The 23,914-nt window shown below is 42.4% G+C and overlaps 1 protein-coding gene and 1 long non-coding RNA gene across 3 annotated transcripts in view; both read right to left on the bottom strand.

Moving 5' to 3' along the window:
• Nucleotides 1-23,914, bottom strand: part of fbxo28 (F-box protein 28) — a 49,315-nt gene that overhangs the window by 8,878 nt on the left and 16,523 nt on the right. For both annotated transcript variants that reach the window (XR_007964995.1, XM_052081131.1), the window contains exons 3-4: nt 20,395-20,533; nt 6,262-6,457 (exon numbers count right to left, since the gene is read on the bottom strand). Coding sequence is in view for 1 of the 2 variants with exons in the window: in XM_052081131.1 (XP_051937091.1) it covers nt 6,262-6,457; nt 20,395-20,533 (335 nt within the window). In the remaining variant the exon portion in view is untranslated. The remainder of the gene's footprint in view (nt 1-6,261; nt 6,458-20,394; nt 20,534-23,914) is intronic.
• On the bottom strand, nt 81-6,136 carry LOC127610733 (uncharacterized). The gene is made up of 2 exons (XR_007965003.1): nt 2,345-6,136; nt 81-2,279 (listed from the first exon to the last, which is right to left on the bottom strand). It is a non-coding gene; the product is annotated as an uncharacterized LOC127610733 (long non-coding RNA).

The following is a 23,914-nucleotide window of genomic DNA, read 5'->3' as shown; positions in this document are numbered from 1 at the left end:
AGACAAAAAAGTGTATGCATGAAAGTGGTTGTGATTGCACGATTGTCTGTGTCTCATGTCGTTTTCTATTATTTTGTCAGTTTTTAACTTTTCTTTTGATAGCGGCGCAGGCACTCGCAGCGGCTCCTCTTGTTTTATGTCGAGAGGGAAGAAATTTCATCTGTGTGCTGTATGTTACACATGCAGTATATTTGTCAATAAAGTTTATCCAATCCAATCCAAAACTCAACTCCAGCCATTCCACCTACTACTACAACCTGATCCACACTGATTCCAAAACCAAAAGGCTCTCTTCTCTACAGTCAACAAACTCCTCATAAGCAACTTTCGACCCATCTCCAACCTCCCCTTTCTGTCCAAAATCACAGAATGTGTCGTCGAATCTCAAATTAAAACCTACCTGGAGAATAACCAACTCTTTGAACAATTTCAATCTGTATTCCGCACACAACACAGCACTGAAACAGCCCTCCTCAAAATCACCAATGACCTTCTCCTCTCCTCTGACTCCGGCCTACTCTCCATCCTCATCCTTCTCGACCTTACAGCTGCCTTCGACACCATCAAAGACTCCATTCTACTCGCTTGCCTGCAATCCCGAAACATCACCGACAAAGTCTTCATCTGGCTCCGCTCATATCTCACAGACAGGAAACAATTCATACACATCAACCCCAGGGTTCTGCGGTTGGTCCTCTTCTCTTCATCCTCGACCTTTTACCCCTCGGCCAAATCATTTGTCATCATGATCTCCAGTTCCACTGCTACGCTGATGACGTCCAATTGTACACTTCCACCAAATCATTTACCCCAACAACCCACTCCACCTTGTCTAACCGTCTTTCAGATCTCAAATCCTGGATGAAAACAAACTTTCTCACTCTCAACTGCACTAAATCTCAACTGTTCAGTCCTCAGTCCCTCACCCAAACAGCCTCCAACTTTAACCTCACTATCGACAACTGCACCCTGTTCCCCTCCTCTCACTGTCGCAACATCAATGCCCTTTTTGATAATAACCTCTCTTTCAACCAACACATCACCCAAATCACCAAAACTGCTTTCTTCCACCTCAAAAACATTTCTCATCTCCGCTCTTCACTTTCTTTCAACGGAGCTCAAACCATCATCCACGCCTTCATCACCTCCCGCCTTGACTACTGCAATAGCATCCTCTACGCTACAACCTCCAAACTCCTCAATAAACTACAGTACATCCAGAATGCCGCCGCCCGTCTACCCCCCTCACAACCGCACTCGTGATCACATCACCCCCGTCCTTGAAAACCTCCACTAGCTCCCTGTTCCCCAGTGTATTCAGTTTAAACTCCATCTACTAACCTATAAAGCCCTTCACAATTAGGCCTCCTCCTACCTTTCCGACCTTCTTCACCAATACATTCCTTCCCGCAACATCCGCTCCTCAAACACAAACCCCCTCGCCATCCCCATAACCAAGCTCAAAACCTGGGAGAACCGAGCCTTCTCTGTCGCCGCACCCACCCTCTGGAATGCTCTACCACAACACATTCGCAACTGTACTGACCTCCAATCTTTCAAATCATCTCTTAAAACTCACCCGTTCCGCAATGCTTTTAACACCTTTTAATCTTTTTTTTTTTTTACCAATTTTTGCTTTTTTTTGTTCATCTAAATGTGTTTTTTGTAAATCTTGTATGCTTGTCTTTAAGTGTACATTTTTATCCTGTGTTTTAAGCTTTGTAAAATATCTTTGCGTATGATGAAAAGCACTTTCAAAAAAATAATAGATATCCTGTGGGACAAATAAAGGATATCTTATTATTATGATTATCATCATAGGACCGTCTATCTTAGATATGATTACCGTATTTTCACAACCATTCGGCGCAGCGTATTGTTGGGCGCAGTCTCAGGAAGGGTTGCTATTTCTGTACTTGACACATACACAAAACGCACTGTATTATTGGGCGCAGCCAGGCATGGTAAAACATACGCCAGCTTAAACATACGGCATGCATGCACGCGCGCTAAAAACACGTTTTTTAAAAAGGCAATGGAAGCAAAACTGAGTTCGGTGGTACTTTATTTCGCTATTTTGCAATGTACTCACGTGACTGGTACCTGCTAGGGGCGTGCCTTTAGCGTCCTCTTACACGCCCACTCTTCACCTCATTGGCGACTGGTACCTGCTAGGGACGTGCCTTTAGCGTCCTCTTACACGCCCACCCTTCACTCATTGGCGACTGGCACCTGCTAGGGACGTGCCTTTAGCGTCCTCTTACACGCCCACTCTTCACCTCATTGGCGACTTGCACCTGCTAGGGACGTGCCTTTAGCGTCCTCTTACACGCCCACTCTTCACCTCATTGGCGACTGGTACCTGCTAGGGACGTGCCTTTAGCGTCCTCTTACACGCCCACCCTTCACTCATTGGCGGACTTCCGCATGCCTGTCATCACTCACTCCGCCTTTCTCTATATAAAAAGCGTGTCGGCCAGAGGTGCTCTCAGTCAGGCTTTGGAACTCGGCGCATACACTAGACCAGGGGTGCCCATTAGGTAGATCCTGATCTACCGGTAGATCTAAGACAGGTCCCAAGTAGATCCGAGGAGTGTCGAGGAGAAAAAAACAAAAAAACAACCATTTGTGTGTCGTTGTACATGTTAGTAATATATATGTTTTGTGTTAATGTATGCTGCACCCTAATCATCCTATCAGTCTCATTTTCACCAAAAAATGTTTTAAAAATAAAATAAAGCAGGTAAATCTTGAATTTACGGTGGCGCGTGATTACGTCACTGGAAGTTGTTTGCGCTCAGCAGTCTGCAATTGCAGCTTGTAATCAGAGCTGTTGCGCTCTATCTTTTATCGTCATTATTCTCATTCAAAGTTTGCTTCGTGTACAATTCACCGAGGGCACGAGCAAAGAATAGGAATCTCGGAGGGCCCAGGGAAGTACTTTCAAACTGTACGTGTGAGGTACGATAGTTAACAGGCTGCAAAAGTGCATCGCATGCCTCCGTTTCAGGCTGTTTCTCATCATGGCGTGCATGTGTGTGTTCGCGCGCGTGCCGGTACGGGTAGATCCCGGGAGGTTAGTTGTTCGAAAAGTAGATCTTCGGTCCAAAAAGTTTGGGCACCCCTGCACTAGACCATAGTGTATGCCATACCATAGTGAAAATACAGTACTGTATTCTGACAGTATTTGTATTTGTACGACTGTAAGGCGCCATTAAAAGTCTTACATTTTCTCCGAAATGGACAGGACGCCTTATGATGCGGAGCGTCTTTTGTATGTGCTGAGTTGCCTTTTTAAAAACGTGTTTTTAGCTTGTATCTGTATGTCTTGGCATGCTACCGTATGCATCAAGCTAATGTGTTTTTAGCGCATGCATGCCGTATGTTTATAAGCTGGCGTATGTTTTACCACTTTAAAACTGCGGCCAATAATATAGTGCGTTTTGTCTATGTGTAAAATACAGACATAGCACCCATTAATAGACTGCGCCCAACCATACGGTGCGGCGAATGGTCGTGAAAATACGGTAATTCATGACTATCCTCTGGCACTGTACAAGCAGCGTTTAAGACTGATGTTATTTGACCCCTTCTTAAGTGACCAAATCTTGACTCGGAGAGTTTCTGTAACTATAAGCCAATATCAAATCTCCAGTTTATTGAAAACAAATCTTGAATAAGTATTTGCGCAGCAGCTTACTGATTACATGGCCACTAACAATCGATTTGAGCCGTTTCAGTCAGGGTTTAATGCCGACCATTCTACTGCAATGGCCTTTGCTAAAGTGACCAATGATCTCACGATGGACTCTGACACCTCATCAACATTATTATGACTCAATCTTAGTGCTGCCTTTGACACCGTCGATCATAACATACTATTGGAACGCCTCAGAAAGTGTTGGTATTTCAGGCTCACATCTTCACTGGTTTAGTTCTTACCTCTCAGAGAGGACGCACTGCGTAATTCATGTAACATGACTTCTGAGTTTTGTAATGTTACATGTGGAGTCCCACAGGGATCGGTACTTGGCCCTCTCTTGTTCAGCATCTACATGCTTCCTCTCGGTGGTATAGGGAAATATAACTTGTGTTAGCAGTATTATGCTGATAATGCCCAACTATTCTACAAATATATTGCTAATGCTTTATTTTAGATTGCACTTATATTGAACTGTGTACAGTTCTTTATTTTGTGCAATGAAACACTATTTTTTCTCTGCCCCCACCCTTCCAATTTTGCTGCTGTAGACTGCAAATTTCCCCAGTGTGGGACAAATAAAGTTTGTCTTATCTTATATATGCCGTTAGAAATAACTAACCGGAGCAGCTGCTGTAATCTCGAGGCATGCCTTGGTGAGATTAAACTATGCATGACCTCTTTTTTCTTTATTTATTTTTTTTGCTTCTAAACCCGGTAAAACTGAGATGATGATGATCAGCATCAGCACCTATTCAAGGACACTACTCTCAGACTCGAGAAATGACTATTATTATAAAGTGATTCAGCAAAAAAAAAAAAAAGTCTGTTATATTTGATTCAACATTCTCTTTTCAAATGCACATTAAGAATAACACTAGAACTGCAGGGATTTTTCACCTTCGCAATATCGGTAAGATATCATAATTCATGCGTTTGTTACATCCCTCCTCAATTATTGCAAAGTAGTGCTCTCTGATCTTCCCATGTACAGTGAGTACTTGCAGTGAGTACAAAAAGCTGCAGCTAGACTCCTGTCGAGTACAAGGAAGTACGATCACATTACTCCGATCCATTTGAGAAGCAATTTCAAGGTTTTGCGACTTAATAATAAAATATTACACAGCTTGGAACTTTCATATCTCGTTGACTTAGTGACACCAGATTTTCCACCCCGAACTCTTCGTTCACAACAGGCTGATCCTTTCGTTATTATGAGAGCCAAAAAGAAGACTGCATTTCATGGACCGTTTTCTATTCGGGATGCCCGACCCACGGACACTAGAGAAGCTACCTCAGTTGGAATGTTTAAAACCCAACTTCAGACGCATTTGTGTACTCTTACATGCAAGAAGGAGAGATACCACCGCTCGTTCCTACCGACTGCTGTCAGCTGCTGAATTTAAAAAAAAGTAATTAATTAAATGTGAAAAACAATTGTAAATAGCACTGTGACCTTATCCATATTTGTATTTATATTGCACTTAATTGAACGGTGTCTTTTTTTCTTCTTTCTTCTTTCTACCCACAATCTTGCTGCGGTAGACTGTAAATTTCCCCAGTGTGGGACAAATAAAGGATATCTTAATCTTAATTTTCTTAAACTGTATGTTGTCCTCCCGCTTCTTCTGTTAGTCCTTCTCCTTCCTCCCTGATCTGGAGAAGGGGCTAGGTGATGATGTCCTAATTGGATGCTGCTGAACAGATTCTACTCCGATCAATATGGACATGATTTGCAACGACTGAGCTGGGCAAGAGCTAGGTCAACCACCACATCTTCATAGGCGCTGCTATGACGTTTTCTTCCTCAACCAACTTGGCCAGGTTCAGAGGGGGGACCCATGTCTGTCCCACCCGGCACCCATTGCAGCCTGGTTATTCTGGAAGAGGGATTCTCCCATCTGCGGCCCCTTCTCAAGGCGAAGCCCTTTGAGACAGTTTGTGATTCAGCGCTATATAAATAAATGTGACTTGAAATGACAACTGTGTCTGCATAATTTGCTGTGGAGACTGTGGCTGTTTTCCCAGGGATGGCAATGGCTAGTGATGAAAAAAGCGGAAAGGAGCTTGGCCTGGACGGGGTGACCAATCACAGCAAGTAAGACATCATACACGTCCATTCGCAGGGCTGTTTACAATCGGAAGATGCTCTTGAAAACACGACGATAAGGTACCTGACCCCCCCAAAATTTTCAGCGGATTTAGACGATTCACAAAAATGATCAATTTAAGAAATAAAACGGCAGATTTCCGCGCATCCGCGAAAAATTGCCATCCCCGTTTTCCAGGAATTGAACAAGAGGCAGTACCAGAAAAAACATCCAAACGATGACAAGGTGACTGGGAAGTAGGATCGAACGCCATGACAAATTAAAGCAAATGAAAGCTGAATGGTCAGCTCCCCTCAACAAATCTATCCCTATTTGCAAAAAGTTTGGATACCCTTGGTCTGCAGTATGTCCGTCGGTCCCCCCCTCCCTCAAGTTCGATCTCAGCCACATTTTCATTTGCCGTCTAAAAAAAAGAGAAGGAAGGTATATATAAATAAAAAGAGAGACTACCAGGAGCAGAACCAATGAGGCGCCCAGACAAGTCGGCTCCAGGCAGCTTCTTCTTCAGAATGGGAACAATCTTCTCATCAAAATACTCCATTGCCATGGAGGAGATGTCCCTCAATTCTTGCAGAACTTCATGAGCTCGCTGTGGAGCTCGAGTCGAGTTCACATATCGAAGGACACGGTAGATTTCATCGATGACCTGACAAGGGGAAAAAAAGACAAAATCCAATGATGAGAAAAAGACGAGAATCTATCCATAAACATGAATAACAATTAAATATTGTAAATATTAGGGTTCCATCAGCCAGTCACAGATCCGTTCATAAGATGAAGCAAAATGGCGATTTAAATTCTATTTGTTTTCCGTTTATATGGTACTGTATGCAGTGTTTACAGAGTATCAACAAAAGTATTCAAGTATTTTTCACAATTGGTGAATAACATGGACCAAGGAAAAAGAGGAAGAAAAGAAATGTCATTTGAACACAAAACCTTTATTTGCAGAACTTTTTAGTAATAATTGTAGCTGCTTTTAAAACATGTGATACATAAAATTACAACTAATTACTTTAGTTGATCATTGAAATTAAGAACGAGGATTTATGCATCCCAGCTGGGAGGTATAACGAAAAGGCACTGTTAAAGTATCCATACCCTCAGATGTGCAATGAATACTCATTTGATATTCAACATTGAATGAATCATTCATTAATTTATTTTCCGAACCGCCTTTCCTCACAAGGGTTGCGGGGGGTGCTGGAGCCTATCACAGCTGTCTATGGGCAGTAGGTGGGGGATAGCCAATCACAGGGCACACAGAAACGAACCACCATTTGCACTCACACTCACACCGAGGGACAATTTGGAGTGTTCAATCAGCCTTCCATGCACGTTTTTGGAATGTGGGAGGAAACCGGAGGACCCAGAGAACACCCACGCAAGCACGGGGAGAACATGCATACTCCACACAGGAAGGCCAGAGCTGGATTTGAACCCGGTATCTGTGCACTGTGAAGTCGACGTGCTAACCACTCGAGTACCGGGCCGTCTCGTTGAATGAATACTGAGTGGATATTCAATTTTCAATGAATAGAAGACAAATATTGTACTTTGAATTCAACTTTCTCTGATTATTCAATGAACACTGAATATTAATTATATTTTAATATTGAAGCAAACTGTGTGAAATGTGAAGCTAAAATCACTAGATTAGCTTGATATTTTAAAGGTGAAGTGAAGTGTAAAATTGTGTTTATAATAATATGTTCTTTGCCGCCTCAGTCTAAAATAGCCAACAACCATTGCAACACGATTATTTTCTGGGTCTGGTCATGTGACGTTCCCAAGATAAGCCCTGAAGCCAGGGGTGTCAAACTCATTTTTGTCATGAGCCAGAAAGTGAAAGTTTCACTCGGAGGGTCGTTATGACTGTTAGAGCCATAAGGAAAATTTGGTTAAATTATAAATGCAGCCTTTTGAATAACGTATTTTCATGACTATAAGGCGCCATTAAAAGTCTTAAATTTTCTCCAAAATGGATAGGACGCCTTATGGTGCGGAGCGTACTTTATATGCGCTGAGTTCCAAAATCTGACTGCCAGCCGACACGCTGTTTATATAGAGAAAAGGCGGAAGTGACTGTGGCCAGGCATGCGGGAAAGAAGTCGGCCAATCAGGGAAGGGTGGGCGTGTATATATACATATATGGAGAGAGAGAGAGAGAGAGAGAGGGAGAGAGGGAGAGAGGGAGAGAGGGAGAGAGGGAGAGAGAGAGAGAGAGAGAGAGAGAGAGAGAGAGAGAGAGAGAGAGAGAGAGAGAGAGAGAGAGAGAGAGAGAGAGAGAGAGAGAGAGAGAGAGAGAGAGAACAGGCAAGCTAGTCCGCCAATGGTGAAGGGTGGGCATGTAAGTGGACGCCTCAAGCCAGTACCAACACTTGTATAGAGTGTGGCAATGTGCATTGTTGCAAAACAACTCCGGTTTTGGTTTCTAAGAACCCCTGAAAATAAATTCGACAAAAAGACACGCCTACGAAGCTCAGTTCAAATTTAAAGCCACCGGTTATGCTTTTGGCATGCGTGCCCATCTCACAGCAGCGGTGAAAAAAACAAGTCAAGCAAATGAACTCTGAGCTTGCCGTTATTCCCGGAGGCTTGACTAAAGAACTCCAACCGCTGGACATTGGCATCAACCGGGCGTTCAAAGTAAAGTTGCAAACGGCATGGGAACAATGGCTGATCGGTGGCAAACACAACTTTACAAAGAGTGAGAGGCAACGCTGGGCGAGTTACGCCACAATACGCAACAACGAGAGGGAACGCGGCTTTTTTGATGGATTACGGTACTTGCACAATTGTTCAATTATTTCTACACACACACGCGCTGCCACCATGTTTCGCTCTGTTCTTTACTTTCAAATGTGGGAAAGCTTCACACGAGAGAAATGTTGACTTTGCTGTTGCTACTCCTTCTTTCCGCTCGGCAATGCATAGCAACTCACACTAGCATGTGATGCATTCAATGACAACTGAGATGTGCAGTCCTCTGCTTCTGATACAGAGGATGAGGACTTTGATGGATTTCTGGGTGATGATTGATCGAAAAACATGAGAGCATTGTACGATGGCTAAATAAAATACACCCGAACTCAGTTCTGCTTTCGTTGCCTTTTTAAAAATGTGTTTTTATCTCATCTGTATGTCTTGGCATGCTACCGTATGCTTCAAGCTAACGTGTTAGAGTGCGTGCATGCATGCCGTATGTTTAAGCTGGCGTATGTTTTACCACTGTAAAACTACGGCCATTCGTACGGTGCGTCCTGTGTATGTGTAAAATACAGAAATGTCACCCATTAATGAGACTGCGGCCATTAGTACGATGCGTCGAATAGTCGTGAAAATACGGTAATTAGAATTTAATAGATGCAAGGCGTTTGGTTTATATTTGATATTTTATTAGAACAAATTTATTAAGAACATTGAAGTATCTGGGCTCCATTGGTTGTCCTGTTTTCAGTCTGTTAAGAGGCTAGATTTATGTAAACATCATTAGGAAGACAGTAGGGCATGGAGCAACACCTTTTTTTGACCGTACTTCGTGTTTGCTTATTTCGAACTTCGTGTTTGCTTATTTTGTACTTTATGGGAACTGATTTCGTATTCCGTTTAAGTGTATTGTAGAAGTTTTATTAATCCATTTGATAAAGCCTTAATTTGTGTTCAAGAAAGTAAAGCGATTCATTTTTTTTGGATCAACGATGGCGGCCTAGTGTATTCCTTGTCGTCGCCGTGGAAAGGAAAAGCCCGTCGAAGAAAAGCACAAGTCAAAAACCTACATGCCCTGCTGACGTAGCGACAAAAGGATAGTAAGTTGCCGCTACATAAGTAAAAAAAAGTTGCTCCGTTAGAGGATCGAAAGACGGCCCGCGACACACGGTGGCAATTCGTGCTCGCTGGTGTGCCGCTGTTGGAGGAGCAAGAGGAAGAACGGACATTGGCTTGTTGTTTTCGAACGCCGTCAAAGGACCGCGTGGTTTTCCTTGGCACCTTTGGATCGACAACGTCGCGATATTTTGGAAATACTTCATTACGTGGACTTTGGAACAGAACTTTTGTGGCGTGTTTCATGTGAACAAGCTCATCGCATGACGTCATCCAGCGACCTGCAAAGCAAAAGTAAGTGGATTCATCGTGTTGAAAGTATCGAGGCAACTTAATTAATATGGAGCTAATGGAAATCGAATCATCCACGAAGAGAGTACCTAAACTAACAGCCAAAGCTCAAGAGGACAAGCTTCAACAGCTTACAGGAGCAAGAAAAGCTAAGTTACGGTACCTTACAAGGAAGATGAAGGAAATTGAGGCTCTTATGGATGATGCTAACAATGCTGGAGATGTGAATGCCATAATATCTGGTGACTCTGCAGCCACGTACATTGAGTTTTGTGCAGCCAATTACGCAGTTAAAACTCTGATGAGTGATGCGCAAGTTTTTGATGACCAAACTCAGTGGTTTGAGCCCAAAGCCAAGTATTTGAAAACCTTTGTGGAAAAGAGTGAAAGCTGGCTACAAGAAGTTAATAAGCAAGAAAAAGAGGCAAAAAGATTTGACGCAGAGATCGAGCCTGCAGATAGTGCTTCATTAATACATTCTCAGAACAGTAAAAGGCAAAATGCTAGCTGACCGTCTTCTGTTGTATCTTCTGCCGTATCTTCTACTGTGTCCGCAACAAGGATGAGGGCAGAAGCTCAAAAGGCGGCTCTGTTAGCACGTGTAGGAACATTACAAAAAAGTGTCGAAATTGAGAGACAAGAGGCCCTGCTCAAGGCAAGAAAAGAAGAGTTGGAGTTGCAAACCGCTATTGCCGCCGTTAATGCAAAGCTAGAGGTGCCAACTGTCAAAGAATCAGATTGTCCTGCTAACGTTGCATCCAGAGAAGATGTGACTGTAAAGCAGAGAGGTCCAGACCAAGGTTGTGAGTGTAGCTTCAGTACTGTGCTGTCAGAACATGACGATTTTGGCCAAAGGGGTCATGGTAATCGGGCACAGAGTACCTTGCGTCATAGTGACACAGGAATAAGTGATAGACCTCACCTGTCGAGGGACATGTTTGGCAATCAGTTTAGCACAGATCACGGTAGCGGTGCTGGTGTTCAAGATTTGTTGACTGTTATGCAGCGACAGAATGAGATCACAAAACTTTTGGTGAAGCAACAAAAGGTGTCTACATTACTACCAATAAATATTCCAGTATTTAGTGGCAATCCGCTGGAATTTAGTTTCTTTTTGAAAGCTTTTGAGCACGGGATTGAAGAAAGGACAGAGAGTAACAAAGATAGGCTACATTTCCTTGAGCAATTCACACAAGGGAGGCCTAAAGTTCTAGTACGCAGTTGTGCATACATGAACCCCGAAAAAGGCTATGTAGAGGCTGAAAGGCTTTTGTGCAAGAATTTTGGAAATGAATATACAATTGCCTCCGCCTACATTCAGAAGGCATTGCAATGGCCTGTCATTAGGTCAGAAGATGGAGATGCACTGACAGAATTCGTTGTTTTCCTCAAGAGCTGCTGCAACACAGTAGATAGTGTGGATTACATGAATGAGATGGACAGCACGACCAACATGCGCATAATTATATCTAAACTCCCATTTAAGATAAAGGAAAAATGGAGAGGAGTGGCATGTGACATTCAGGAAAAGTCAGGAAAGAAAGTCAGGTTCACAGATGTGGTAAATTTTGTGGACAAACAGGCAAAAATTGCTTCCCATCCGTTGTTTGGCAACATACAAGAACCTGCCTCACCAAAACAAAAGCATGAAAGGGAAAAAAGGGAGAATGATAAAAGATACAAGGAAAAGAAAAGTGTTTTTGCTACTGATGTCACATCTGTCACGAGCCCACCCGAGCAGGCAAAAGGGAACACATCCGCCGATAGAATCGAAAAGCAATGTGTATTTTGCCAAAAGAAAGGGCACACCTTGGATTGTTGTAGAATAATCAAGCGAAAGCCAAACAAAGGAAGGCTTGATTTTCTGAAGTCTAAAGGGCTGTGTTTTGGATGCTTAAAACAGGGACATTTAAGTAAAGGCTGTAAGCAAAAACATCTCTGTCAAACATGTTCTCAAAAACATCCCACCATCCTGCATTTGACCGAGAGGAGTCTGCCTTCTCTGCGGAGGAGAGCCAGATAACCCAACAAAATGTCCAAAGTTCAGCTACCACCGACAATGAAACTTGTGGTTGTACTGGGGCCGGAGAAACAGCCTGTGCCCTGTCAATCTTTCCAGTGAAAGTCAGGTGTTTGAGGAGCAAAACAGTTGAAGCATATGCATTTCTTGACCAAGGAAGCACTGGAACCTTCTGTACAGAGGAGCTAATGAGGAACCTTATGACAACAGGAAAAAAGACAAATATCTTGCTTCGAACCATGGGAAAAGAAGGGATTGTCAGTACCAATGTCATCACGGGACTTGAAATCAGTGCTGTGGATGAAGATAACTTTATCAAGCTTCCAAAGGTTTTTACACAGTCTAAAATCCCAGTTAGAAAAGAGAACATCCCACAACAAAGTGATGTGGATCGATGGCCATACTTAAGAGATGTTCAACTGAAAAGAATTGATGGAGAAATAGGTTTGTTAATCGGAACAAATGTACCAAAGGCACTTGAGCCTTGGAAAGTCATAAACAGTGATGGGAATGGGCCATATGCAGTCAAGACTTTCCTAGGGTGGACTATCAATGGTCCTCTGAAGGAAGAAAATGCCAGTGGGGGGAGTTTTGAGTGGCCACGAGTATCAGTAAACAGAATCTCAGTGACAACATTAGAGGAGCTCACTGAGCGTCAAGTAAAGTTGGACTTCCCAGAACATGATATGGCTGAAAAATTGGAAATGTCATTTGAAGACAAACGGTTCATGGACTCTGTACCAAATTCAGTGAAGATGGTTGACGGCCATTACAGCATTGGCCTGCCTTTTAAGAACAAAGACATAATTTTCCCAGATAATCGTGTCTTTGCAGTACAGAGAGCAGAATGTTTGAAACGGAAACTGATGAAGAACCCGTAGCTTCATCAGGATTACTCTAAATTCATGGCACAAACGCTGACGAATGGCTATGCTCAGGAGGTTCCCACAGAAGATGATTGTAAAAGTGACAAGAGGACGTGGTAAATCCACATCATGGGGTTTACCACCCAACAAAGCATAAAGTTCCGGGTGGTTTTTGATTGTGCTGCCACATATCGAGGCACCTCCCTAAATTCATCTTTATTGCAAGGGCCTGATTTGACAAGCTCTCTCATAGGAGTACTAATAAGATTCAGGCAGGAACCAATAGCCTTCATGGCTGACATTGAAGGTATGTTTAATCAGGTCAAAGTTCCCCAGGAAGATGCTGATGTGTTGAGGTTTCTGTGGTGGCCGCAGCGAGAACTCAATCAGCAGTTGAAAAAATACAGAATGGTCGTCCACATTTTTGGCGCAACCTCGTCGCCAAGTTGTGCGAGTTATGCATTAAGAAAGTGTGCAGAAGACAATCAAGCACATTTCAGCTCAACATCTGCCAACACCATTTTGAGAAACTTTTATGTAGATGATTGTCTAAAATCTGTTGGCACTGAGAAACCGGCAATTGCTCTCACACAAGACCTAGAGGCTATGTGTGCTGCTGGTGGCTTCAAACACACAAAGTGGGTTTCCAATAACAGAAGCGTGCTCGCATCGGTACATGAGGAGGAAAGAGCCGATAAAGTCAAGATGCTGGATCTGGAGAATGATTGTTTGCCAATCGAAAGAGCTTTAGGAGTCCAGTGGTGTGTGGAGGCAGATACATTGCAGTTCAGGGTCTGCATACAAAGCAAGCCACTCACAAGAAGAGGAGTGCTTTCAATGGTCAGCACTATTTATGATCCGCTTGGTATCTTGGCTCCACTTATCCTCCCAGTGAAGCACATTCTGCAGGAACTATGTAGGACAAAGCATGCATGGGACGATGACATGCCAGAGGCACTGGCTATGCAGTGGCAATAGTGGGTGATGACCTTAGACCACTTAACCACCTTTGAAGTAAAAAGATGCATTAAACCAGCCAACTTTGGAGAAATTACTTCAGCACGGCTTCACCATTTTGCAGACGCCAGCGAGAAAGGGTATGGTGTTGCCACCTACCTGGTCTCAAGAAACTGTCAGAACCAGACTCACTGCGCCTTCATCATGGGAAAGGCTAGAGTTACACCTTTGAAGCCAGTGACTATTCCCCAACTTGAACTCACTGCTGCAGTTGCAGCAGCAAGAATGGATAAGATGATAAGAGCTGAGTTGGACATTAACTTGACAGACTCTATCTTTTGGACGGACAGCACATCAGTCCTCCAGTACCTTAATAATGAAACTACGAGATATCGTACATTTGTCGCCAATCGAGTAGCTACAATTAGAGACAGAACAGAAACATCACAGTGGAGATATGTGAACACATCTGCCAACCCAGCAGACTACGCTTCGAGAGGGCTGACGATTTATGCCTTTCTCAAGGCAGAGACATGGATCATGGGTCCAGACTTCATATCAAAGCCGGAGTCTGAGTGGCCAGCAGTGCCAGACAATGTTCACCAAGCTATCACTAACGATCCTGAGGTGAAAGAAGTATCAGTATATGCATTTGCTGCAGAGGAAAGCGTTAACGTGACACATCAACTCATTCACCATTACTCAAGCTGGTATCAACTAAAGCGAGCAGTTGCATGGATCCTTAGATTGAAACAAATACTGAAACTCTTCTCTTCAAAAAGAAAGGAATTTAAATCTTCTGAAGAAGAAAATGTATACAGTCAAAGGCTTGAAAAACAAATGAGAGACTTCAAGGCAAAGTTTCACACAAAACCCCTCTCTGTAGGTGACATGCAAGAAGCTGAAAGGGCAGTTCTACGCTTCAGTCAAGCAGCCAGGTTCCCCAAAGAAATTGCTATGCTTGGAGAGGGAAAGCTTGTTCCAAAGGATAGCTCTCTCTACCGGCTGTCACCAGTTTTCCAAGATGGCGTTCTTAGAGTGGGTGGCAGATTGAACAAAGCATCGATGCAAGAGGAATCAAAGCATCCTATAATTTTGGGCAGTGATTTGCACATCACCACTCTTATCCTTAAATCTGTTCATGAAAAGCTTGGACACAGTGGTAGAAGTCATGTTTTGGCAGAGGTTCAGCAGAAGTATTGGATATTGAAATCCCATGCAGCTGTCAGGAAAGTACTCTACCGGTGTATAACCTGCAGACGTTACCATAGAAAACCAGAAAGTCAGCTCATGGCGGACCTTCCCAGTGAGAGACTTACACCAGATGAACCACCTTTCACAAGTGTTGGTGTGGACTACTTTGGTCCATTTGAAATCAAGAGAGGTAGGGCCATGGTGAAAAGATACGGTGTAATTTTTATTTGCTTGGCAGTGAGAGCTGTACACGTCGAAGTGGCAAATTCATTAGACACAGATTCCTGTATTCATGCGCTACGCAGGTTCATAGCAAGAAGAGGACAAGTCAAGTTGATACGTTCTGACAATGGAAAAAACTTTGTCAGTGCTGAAAGGGAACTCCGAGAAGCAGTGCAGTCCATAGACAACACAATGATTCAAAGTGTCATGTTGCAAAAGGGCATCGCATGGATATTCAACCCTCCATACGCTTCCCATTTTGGAGGAATATGGCAAAGGCAGATAAGGACACTGAGGAAAATTCTCAGTTCAATACTACACCAGCAAGCAGTGGATGAGGAAGGACTGCATACCCTACTGTGTGAAGTCGAGGCTATTATAAATAGTCGCCCCATCTCCAGAGTCTCTACAGACCCAAATTACTTGGAAGCGTTGACCCCCAATCATCTATTGCTGATGAAGGCCAAAACATCATTGCCTCCAGGATTATTTGACAGGAAAGATGTCTACTCTCGACGCAGATGGCGCCAGGTCCAGTATCTTGCGGACTTGTTCTGGCGTCGCTGGACTAAAGAGTACTTACCGGACTTACAAAAGAGACAAAAGTGGTCTCGTCCACAGAGGAATATCAATGAAGACGAAATCGTCCTCATTGTGAACGACTCAGCACCACGAAATTCATGGATGATGGGACGTGTAGTCGAGACTACTAAGGACCTCAAAGAACAAGTACGCCAAGCCAGAGTGAAAACCAGCAGTGGCGTTTTCTTGCGTCCTGTAACCAAACTTTGTTTGTTGGTTGAAGGGGACGTGAAATTTTGTTTGTCACTTTCATGAGACAGTGGTAAAGGCTGGTCTCCATCGGTGAGTCATGTGCTGGTAACCTCTGACTCCAACCTCTTTTTGTTTTTGGACTTTAAGAAAAGAGTTCCTGACGTGACGGGAAGAGTCACTTGTACAATGGACATTCTTGAACAATTTATTGTTGTTATTTGCTTTTGTAGCTCATGGCTCTGATTCAGTAATTTGGTAATTGTTTATGTTCACAAAGACAATTAGGGGCCGGAATGTTAGAGCCATAAGGAAAATTTGGTTAAATTATAAATGCAGCCTTTTGAATAATTAGAATTTAATAGATGCAAGGCGTTTGGTTTATATTTGATATTTTATTAGAACAAATTTATTAAGAACATTGAAGTATCTGGGCTCCATTGGTTGTCCTGTTTTCAGTCTGTTAAGAGGCTAGATTTATGTAAACATCATTAGGAAGACAATAGGGCATGGAGCAACACCTTTTTTTTTACCGTACTTCGTGTTTGCTTATTTCGAACTTCGTGTTTGCTTATTTCGTACTTCGTGTTTGCTTATTTCGTACTTTATGGGAACTGATTTCGTATTTCGTTTAAGTGTAATGTAGAAGTTTTATTAATCCATTTGATAAAGCCTTAATTTGTGTTCAAGAAAATAAAGCGATTCATTTTTTTGGGATCAACGATGACGGCCTAGTGTACTCCTTGTCGTCGCCGTGGAAAGGAAAAGCCCGTCGAAGAAAAGCACGAGTCAAAAACCTACATGCCCTGCTGGCGTAGCCCTACAATGACTGAAACCATACAAAAAAGTCATGAATAAGGGTTCATTCATCTATTGTTTAAGTTACTGTATTGAGGGGTTTGGTAACAAGAAAATGCGTACTCTTATAAAATGAGAGAAATTTTGGTAGAGATTTTACCAAGCATCTTTGATTTGCTTTCACGGGCCACCTAAAATGACGTGATGGGCCAGATCTGCCCCCCGGGCCTAGGGTTTGACCATAAGCACTGTGCCTTAAGCACTGTGATGTCCTTTTCAGTCCACACAACGTGGAAAAATTGTTCCCGCCAAAATGGAAACAAAACCCAAACACCAAAAACGGGTGGATTTTGGTGCTTAATTTATATTCCACAAATGCAACAGTCATAGACTAGCCGGAGCGCATAGAACATATGACTGTCTAAACAAATGTGGACTTGACTTCAGCTTTAACTTACCAACAGCTGATCAAATATAAAGTTAATTTCCTGTTACAGTGATAATTTTACAGTTTAACACCAGCGAGTCCCAGGGACTCGCTGATCAGTAAAGTATGAGTCCCATTTTGCATTTAGAGAGTCCCAAATTCCAAATTCTGAAATGGTCTATTTATTCAATTGCATATGATAATAACACAAACAACAACATATACATACAATTATAAACAAATGCTGCAAAAATTTTAATAATTCAGTAGCAGGCCTGAGGATTTCGGAAGTTCATGGTAGCTGTTTTTCGGTTCCGTCGGATTACCCAATGAGAAACCAGTAAACGTTCATCATGGGAAGCCATTTTTCTATTTTGACTGATATTCATAGTCAAGAATTCTGAAACTCAAAAAATAATGTTTCAAGGGTTGAAAACTATGCATTAACAATGAACGTTACATCAGCAGCTGTGTACTCCAGGTTTATTCAAAAAAATTAAATGGATCAAAATATGGTGTAGTCATATGGCATCATGAATACAGCATACCACAAAATCAGAGTATTTTTTTCCAAACTCACACTGTAAAGATTAATTTACTGATAATCATTAATCAGTGATGTGTTCCTCAAGCCGGTCCTTGCCCTCAAGGACCGGCTCGAGGACCGAAGGTCGGTCCTTGGTCCTTGGCCTCGGAGTCAAGTCCTTGGTCCCTGGCCTTGGCCTCGGGTTGCCAGTCCTCGGACACAACGCGGTATTAGAGCCTCTAATCCAGGGGTGCGCAAATATTTTCCCGGGGGCGTGGGGGTGGGGGGCAAATGAGAGGCAGAAAATATTGTGGAGGGCCGGGCCAAAAGTTAGAAATGAAAAATAAAGAAGATAGAACAATGTCTTTGTATGCCAGTAATAATGTAACATTCCCCTCTACCATCACACTCAGCACCGGTTCTCCTCAAGGATGTGTACCCCCTGTTGTTCACGCTCTACACATTTGACTGCTCTCTCACTCTTATTAGCGGTCTAGTTTGCGGAAAGTTTTTAACATGATAACAATCAAACCATTCTATGAAATGTTCATTTACTCGAGCCACAAGCAATTCACTCTGTGCATGGAACTTGCCAGAATTAGACTAAGTAAGAATCGCTTCCTTGTTTTTCAAAGTCTCGTAGATTTGAGTCTTTCCGACTCCAGGCGTCTCCTGAATGTTTAAAAAGACCAAAAGTTTAAAAAGATTAAAAAGACCAACGGGCCGGAGCCGGCCCGCGAGTCGTAGTTTTCCCACCTCTGCTCTAATTCTTCGTCCACAGGTACAAAGTGGACCAGAGGACCGCAAAAATCATGAAGAAATCAAACAAAATCCATCAAGGGAAAACCATGTTGAAGAATTTATCTGGCGCTTTAAGGAGGGCGTGGCTGCCACTGACAGGTGACAGTGCAACGTGTAAAGAGCGGCATCACGGTTAGTTTCAATCACGGTTCGTTCTGTTCGCGATCTGCAGTTTAAATAGCGTGTAAAGCCTTTCTGTAACAGTAGTGTCTTTAGTTATTTTTGCACAGTCGTCACGTTTGTGCGGTCGCACTAGAATGTTTGTTTGAACTACGTAATTTGCACTACAGCTGGAGTCAATAATGCCGGCTCTTCACTTCCGGGTTTGGCCAATGGGATTTTGGAGTCCTTTTGCTTGATTCTAGTTATGTTTGCTGAATGCTTTCTCATGTATGTATCTCATGGAATAATGAATATTGATAATACATAGTTTAAAATTGTAAAATCATGGTTGATTTAATTATTTATTATGATTGTGAAGTTGAAGGTATTAAATTAATCAATGGAGTATTAGTGGTAGTGGTAATAATAGTAGTACTCAGAGAATGTTTAGAGATTCAGCCATCTTGTGCATCCTGCGTCCTAGACGCACGATTTTTCCACGGGGCACACAGTTCCAAATAATGTGCGTTTTTAGGACACAAGGAAATTTGTCAGTCAAAAAGAACAAACAAACAAACAAAAACTGCGGCAAGCCTGAGGATTTCACGGTGACAATCGTTACCGGGAGCGTGTCGTTTCCATGGCGTCATTTTAACGATACCAAAAAATAGTGTAACCATAAAAGTCACCGCACATGAGTTGACTGTGTGATCAACGCGACATGTGGTGTGGTGTGTGAGTGTGTTTCTTCTAATTTACGTGGGCATGCGGCTTGCCATTTTAGTCCGCAAACTGAGGAATCGCGCGGATGAAAGTTTGAGATGGCGGTGATAAAAACCCACAAAGGTCTACTAATTGACATTTAAGAAATGAGAATGCCAGGCTGATTTTTCGTATAAATCGTCCAAAGGGCGTATCACTAAACTCACCTGGGATGTATGCACAGAACACGAGAGCAAGATATGACGAGAGGCACGATTACGAGGCAAGTTGGTCATTAGATTTGAAGGCTAATCGTTATGAAAAATATTATGAAACAGTACTGGTTATTCTATAATTTACTGGTTGTAGCATGGTAACTTTATGAATAAAACATTCGTCAGAAGGTGTAGTAATGCTAATGTTAACTGTTGGTAGAACTCATGATGATGTGTGTTAAATTATTTCGTCAAATTGATAGTAGATTACACATGCATCGTCTTGGGAAGAGAATGTCAAGCCACATGAATACTTACCTGTATTAATGATTACAAGTAAATTAATCTTTGCAGTGTGAGATTGGAAAAAATACTTTGATGATGCCTCATGAGGACACCAGTTTTTGATCCATTTATTTTTTGGGAATAAACCTGGAGTACACAGCTGCTGGTGTAATGTTCATTGTTAATGCATAGTTTCAAACATTTACCCTTGAAACATTATACGTTTGGGTTTCAGAATTCTTGATTATGAATATCAGTCAAAATAGAAAAATGGGTTCCCATGACGAACATTTAAAATACGCAACCCAACATTAGTTACCGTGTTTTCCCATTGGGTAATCCGACGGAACCGAAACACGGTTACCATGAATTTCCGAAATCCTCAGGCCTGCTCCTGAATTATTAAAATTTTTGCAGCATTTGTTTATAATTGTATGTATATGTTGTTTTTTGTGTTATTCATATGCAATTGAATAAGTAGACCGTTTCAGAATTCGAAATTTGGGACTCTCTCAATGCATAATGACACTCATATGGTATTTATCAACTTTATTGATAAAAGTAAAGTTCAAATAGCCAACCTTTCCAGGGATGAAGCAGCAGAGGTTGGAGTCAACATATTTCATGAACGTCATGTTAAGGAGAGAAAGGCGCGTCTCCACAGCAGCGAGTATGTCAGCATGACGAGCCAGTGAATGATTTCTCCGTTCAGACTCTCGTCTGGGGGAGAAAGGAAAAAGTCAAAAAATTACGTTAACGCCTACAATAAATAGCACAAGATTTGGCTGAGACATAAGACTGCCTTAAAAAATTGCATGCTGTCAGTGGAGAGATGCAATAGGGACAAAATCTAATTAAATGATTGATCGTATCGCAAAATCATTGTTTTACCAACCCAACTTCTTTAGCTGTAACCTTATCGTGAAGAACTTTGTGTTTCCCAATGACCTTCGGAATAAAGTTGCCAGGGGCAATTCCGCATATACTGTATAATATACCCATGAGGCCTAATGAGGCGTGTCGACACAATGACACACTGTGTTGATACTGTACTGATACTGTGTCGCTGACCACTGCCACCTGCTGGACCTTCAAAATCCCTGCAGCCAACCCACTTGACAGACTGAACAAACCGATTTGATGATGACGTGTATACAATGCACTACCTCACTCTACCAATGACTGGGACTGAATGAGTTAAAAGCTCAGTGTAGCCACAAGCGCCATTGTTTATGTTGTTGTTTATGCTGTTTAATTTGTTTATATTGTCTATACTGTTCAGATTACATGTCTTTTTTTGTACAGTGTAGCTGCTATCCTTTCTTAGCTGCGTGTGTTTAATGCACAGCATGTTTACATGCATGTATGCACTGAGGATTGAGAGGAAGAAATTTCATCTATGCTGCATGTCATACATAAAGCATATTTGACAATAAAGATGACATTGACCCATGACAATATCATTCACATCCATATTGTATCATTCAATGCGTTTCAATAATGTGAAATTCATGTGAATGAGGATGCTTGTGGGCTTTGTCTTCACAAATTTTGATTTAGAAAAATAAGATGCTCCAGTGTTTTAAATTGTCTGTTGCGTTTAATGCATGCTATTTCCCCTGTTGTGGAGAAGACACACACACACACAATGGAATAAGACATGTCAAAAATCCGAGAGGCACTTGGTGAGACAAGGAGATTTTAATGAATAACTTATTCTCCAAAAGGAGATCAAAATGGCTCTACGCGGCGGACAATTTGTATTTGTCCGGAAGCTGCTCCATAATATGCACGCACCAGGGACGTGCGGTCAGGGGAGGCAGGTGAGGCAGTGCCGCACTTCTGAACGCGCATTGCATTGCGCAATCATCACAAACTGGGTTGATACATGCAACTGGCACGTCCTGCTTGCCGTACATCTGCACATCAGCAATATAAATTTGCAGATACATTTATTTGATCTGCTTTTCCTAAGTCTTGCTAATGTTTTTAAACCATTAAAGTTTAATGTTTTTTGGTGACATATTTAGATTTGCTGATGGGAAATAAAACCGCAGTGAAAAGGCATAGGTTGCGGCAGATCGTTCTCTACCGCAATTAAGAGGGCGTACGTGAGCAAACAGGTACGTTGCGCTCTTCTTCTGTGCAGAGGCGCCAGGCGAGTCAAGTGCGATCCTTTTTTAAATTTGCTACGTCGGACAGCCAAAATGGAAGAAAAGGATTATATATCGAAGCTTAAAAACTTCTCAAAACTGGACTTTCAGTCAAAAGTGGACGTGATTAACACAGTTAGACCAACGCCGGAGCGAAAAGGTTTGCTTCAAACTACGGGACAGCCCGGACAACTTTTCAAACGGAGTGGTACAGCCGAAAAGAACGGTAATGTGGCTGTCCTTCGAAAACCCGTCTTTACTGTTTTCCCTGCCTTTTGTTCTCAATTTGTCTGGACATTGTGATATGAAAAGCGCAAAGATCGATTTGGCATTGAACGAACAGCGGAGGTTCAACGTTAGCATCCGCAATGCCAAGGTAAGGGAAAACCGAGAGATTGTGAAAGACCTCATTCATGCAACCTGCTTTTTCGCTAAACGGGAGTTGGCATTTCGTGGTCACGACGAGAGGGCAAGCTCTTCTAATCGTGGCGATTATGTAGAACTATCACATGCTTTTGATGAGAAAGATGAGAGGTTAGCTAGACATTTGGACTCATCCAGTGTGCTTTCTGGCTTGTCCAATAGAATACAGAACGATATAATTGAAGCTTTCGGTGATGTGATAATAAATGATCTAAAAAGGGACATCAATGCTGCCCCATATGTTTCCATAGAGTTGGACGAGACTACGGATATCACAAAGCACAGATCTGTCATTTTGCGCTATGTTGCCAAAAGTGAAGTGGACTGTGGTGATGGAAGCATTTTTAGGATTTGATGATGTAAGTGATGATAGGCGAGCCCCTGCTGTAGCTGCGTATGTCTTGGAAGTGTTGGAGAAAACAGCTGTGTTAAAAAACTAGTAGCGCAAACCTATGATCCCGATCGCTGGGACAATGATACTCAAATGATGGTCACTGGATATGATCGATGGCTGTCAGAAGCATCGACATGCTTTTTAATGATGGCATATATGAGGGCATTTTCATTGAAACTGATGCACTTTTTAGAGTGCTGCAAAACAAAGTCATGGACATTGGATATTGTTGTGCGCGAACCCACGACACCATCCGAGTTGTTGAACGCATGAGACGAGACTTTAACACACTGTATGAGCGATTTGAGCAGAAATGCAGCACACTTGGCCGAAACAACAGTGGAAGAAATCAGTCGGTCAGAGATGAGAGAAAACAAATGTTCGACAAGATTATGGTCAACATCAGTGTTCAGATGAAAGCTAGGTTTGATCATTTTGTGAGCTAGCTTTCCTCGGTTTGGTCGACTGTACAAAATTTAATGAGATGTCACAACATTTTGATGACACCAAACTGCAGAGACTGTCAAAATCTTATAACAAAATAAATTAGTCTAAGAAAAATACAATAGAATATTGTATTTTTACCCATGGGGTCAAATTTTGGATATGAAATAACCAGTAGCCAATTGAATAAGCTACTGTTTTTGGTTGATACATTTGTAAATCTGACACTAAAGGAGTCGGTGCCTCACCAACCATGAACTTTACCGCACGCCACTGGCACGTACTGTAGCAACGTCACTCGAGTGAAGCGCGTCTCAGCACTCAGCAGTCGATAGTCTGCTGCTCTCAGCTGTGCGCGCGAGCACGTACTTGCGGCGCCGACCCAACCCACGCCACATATTAAGCTTTGAACTACAACAACAGCTAAACTAGCCTAGCCGATGTAATGATGGTCAGCAGACAAGGTTTACGTTTTATGTGACTTTTAATAGCAACTTGGCAGAGTCATCAAACATGCGGTGTGCTCACTCGCAGTCACTTTCTGCAACCCCCCTCAATCAACTGGAGTATGACGTACAGTACAAACGTTCATAAAACACTTCTCATATAATAATAGCCTATTATATGACAGCCGGCATAACGCTAGAAGTCAGACGGACACATTTTTTTCTGATAATCAGTGTGTTT

Source organism: Hippocampus zosterae, chromosome 11, assembly GCF_025434085.1.
Source record: "Hippocampus zosterae strain Florida chromosome 11, ASM2543408v3, whole genome shotgun sequence".
Classification (NCBI taxonomy): domain Eukaryota; kingdom Metazoa; phylum Chordata; class Actinopteri; order Syngnathiformes; family Syngnathidae; genus Hippocampus; species Hippocampus zosterae.
Note: the sequence above shows the minus strand (reverse complement) of the source record. Positions and strands in the feature narration are given on the sequence as shown.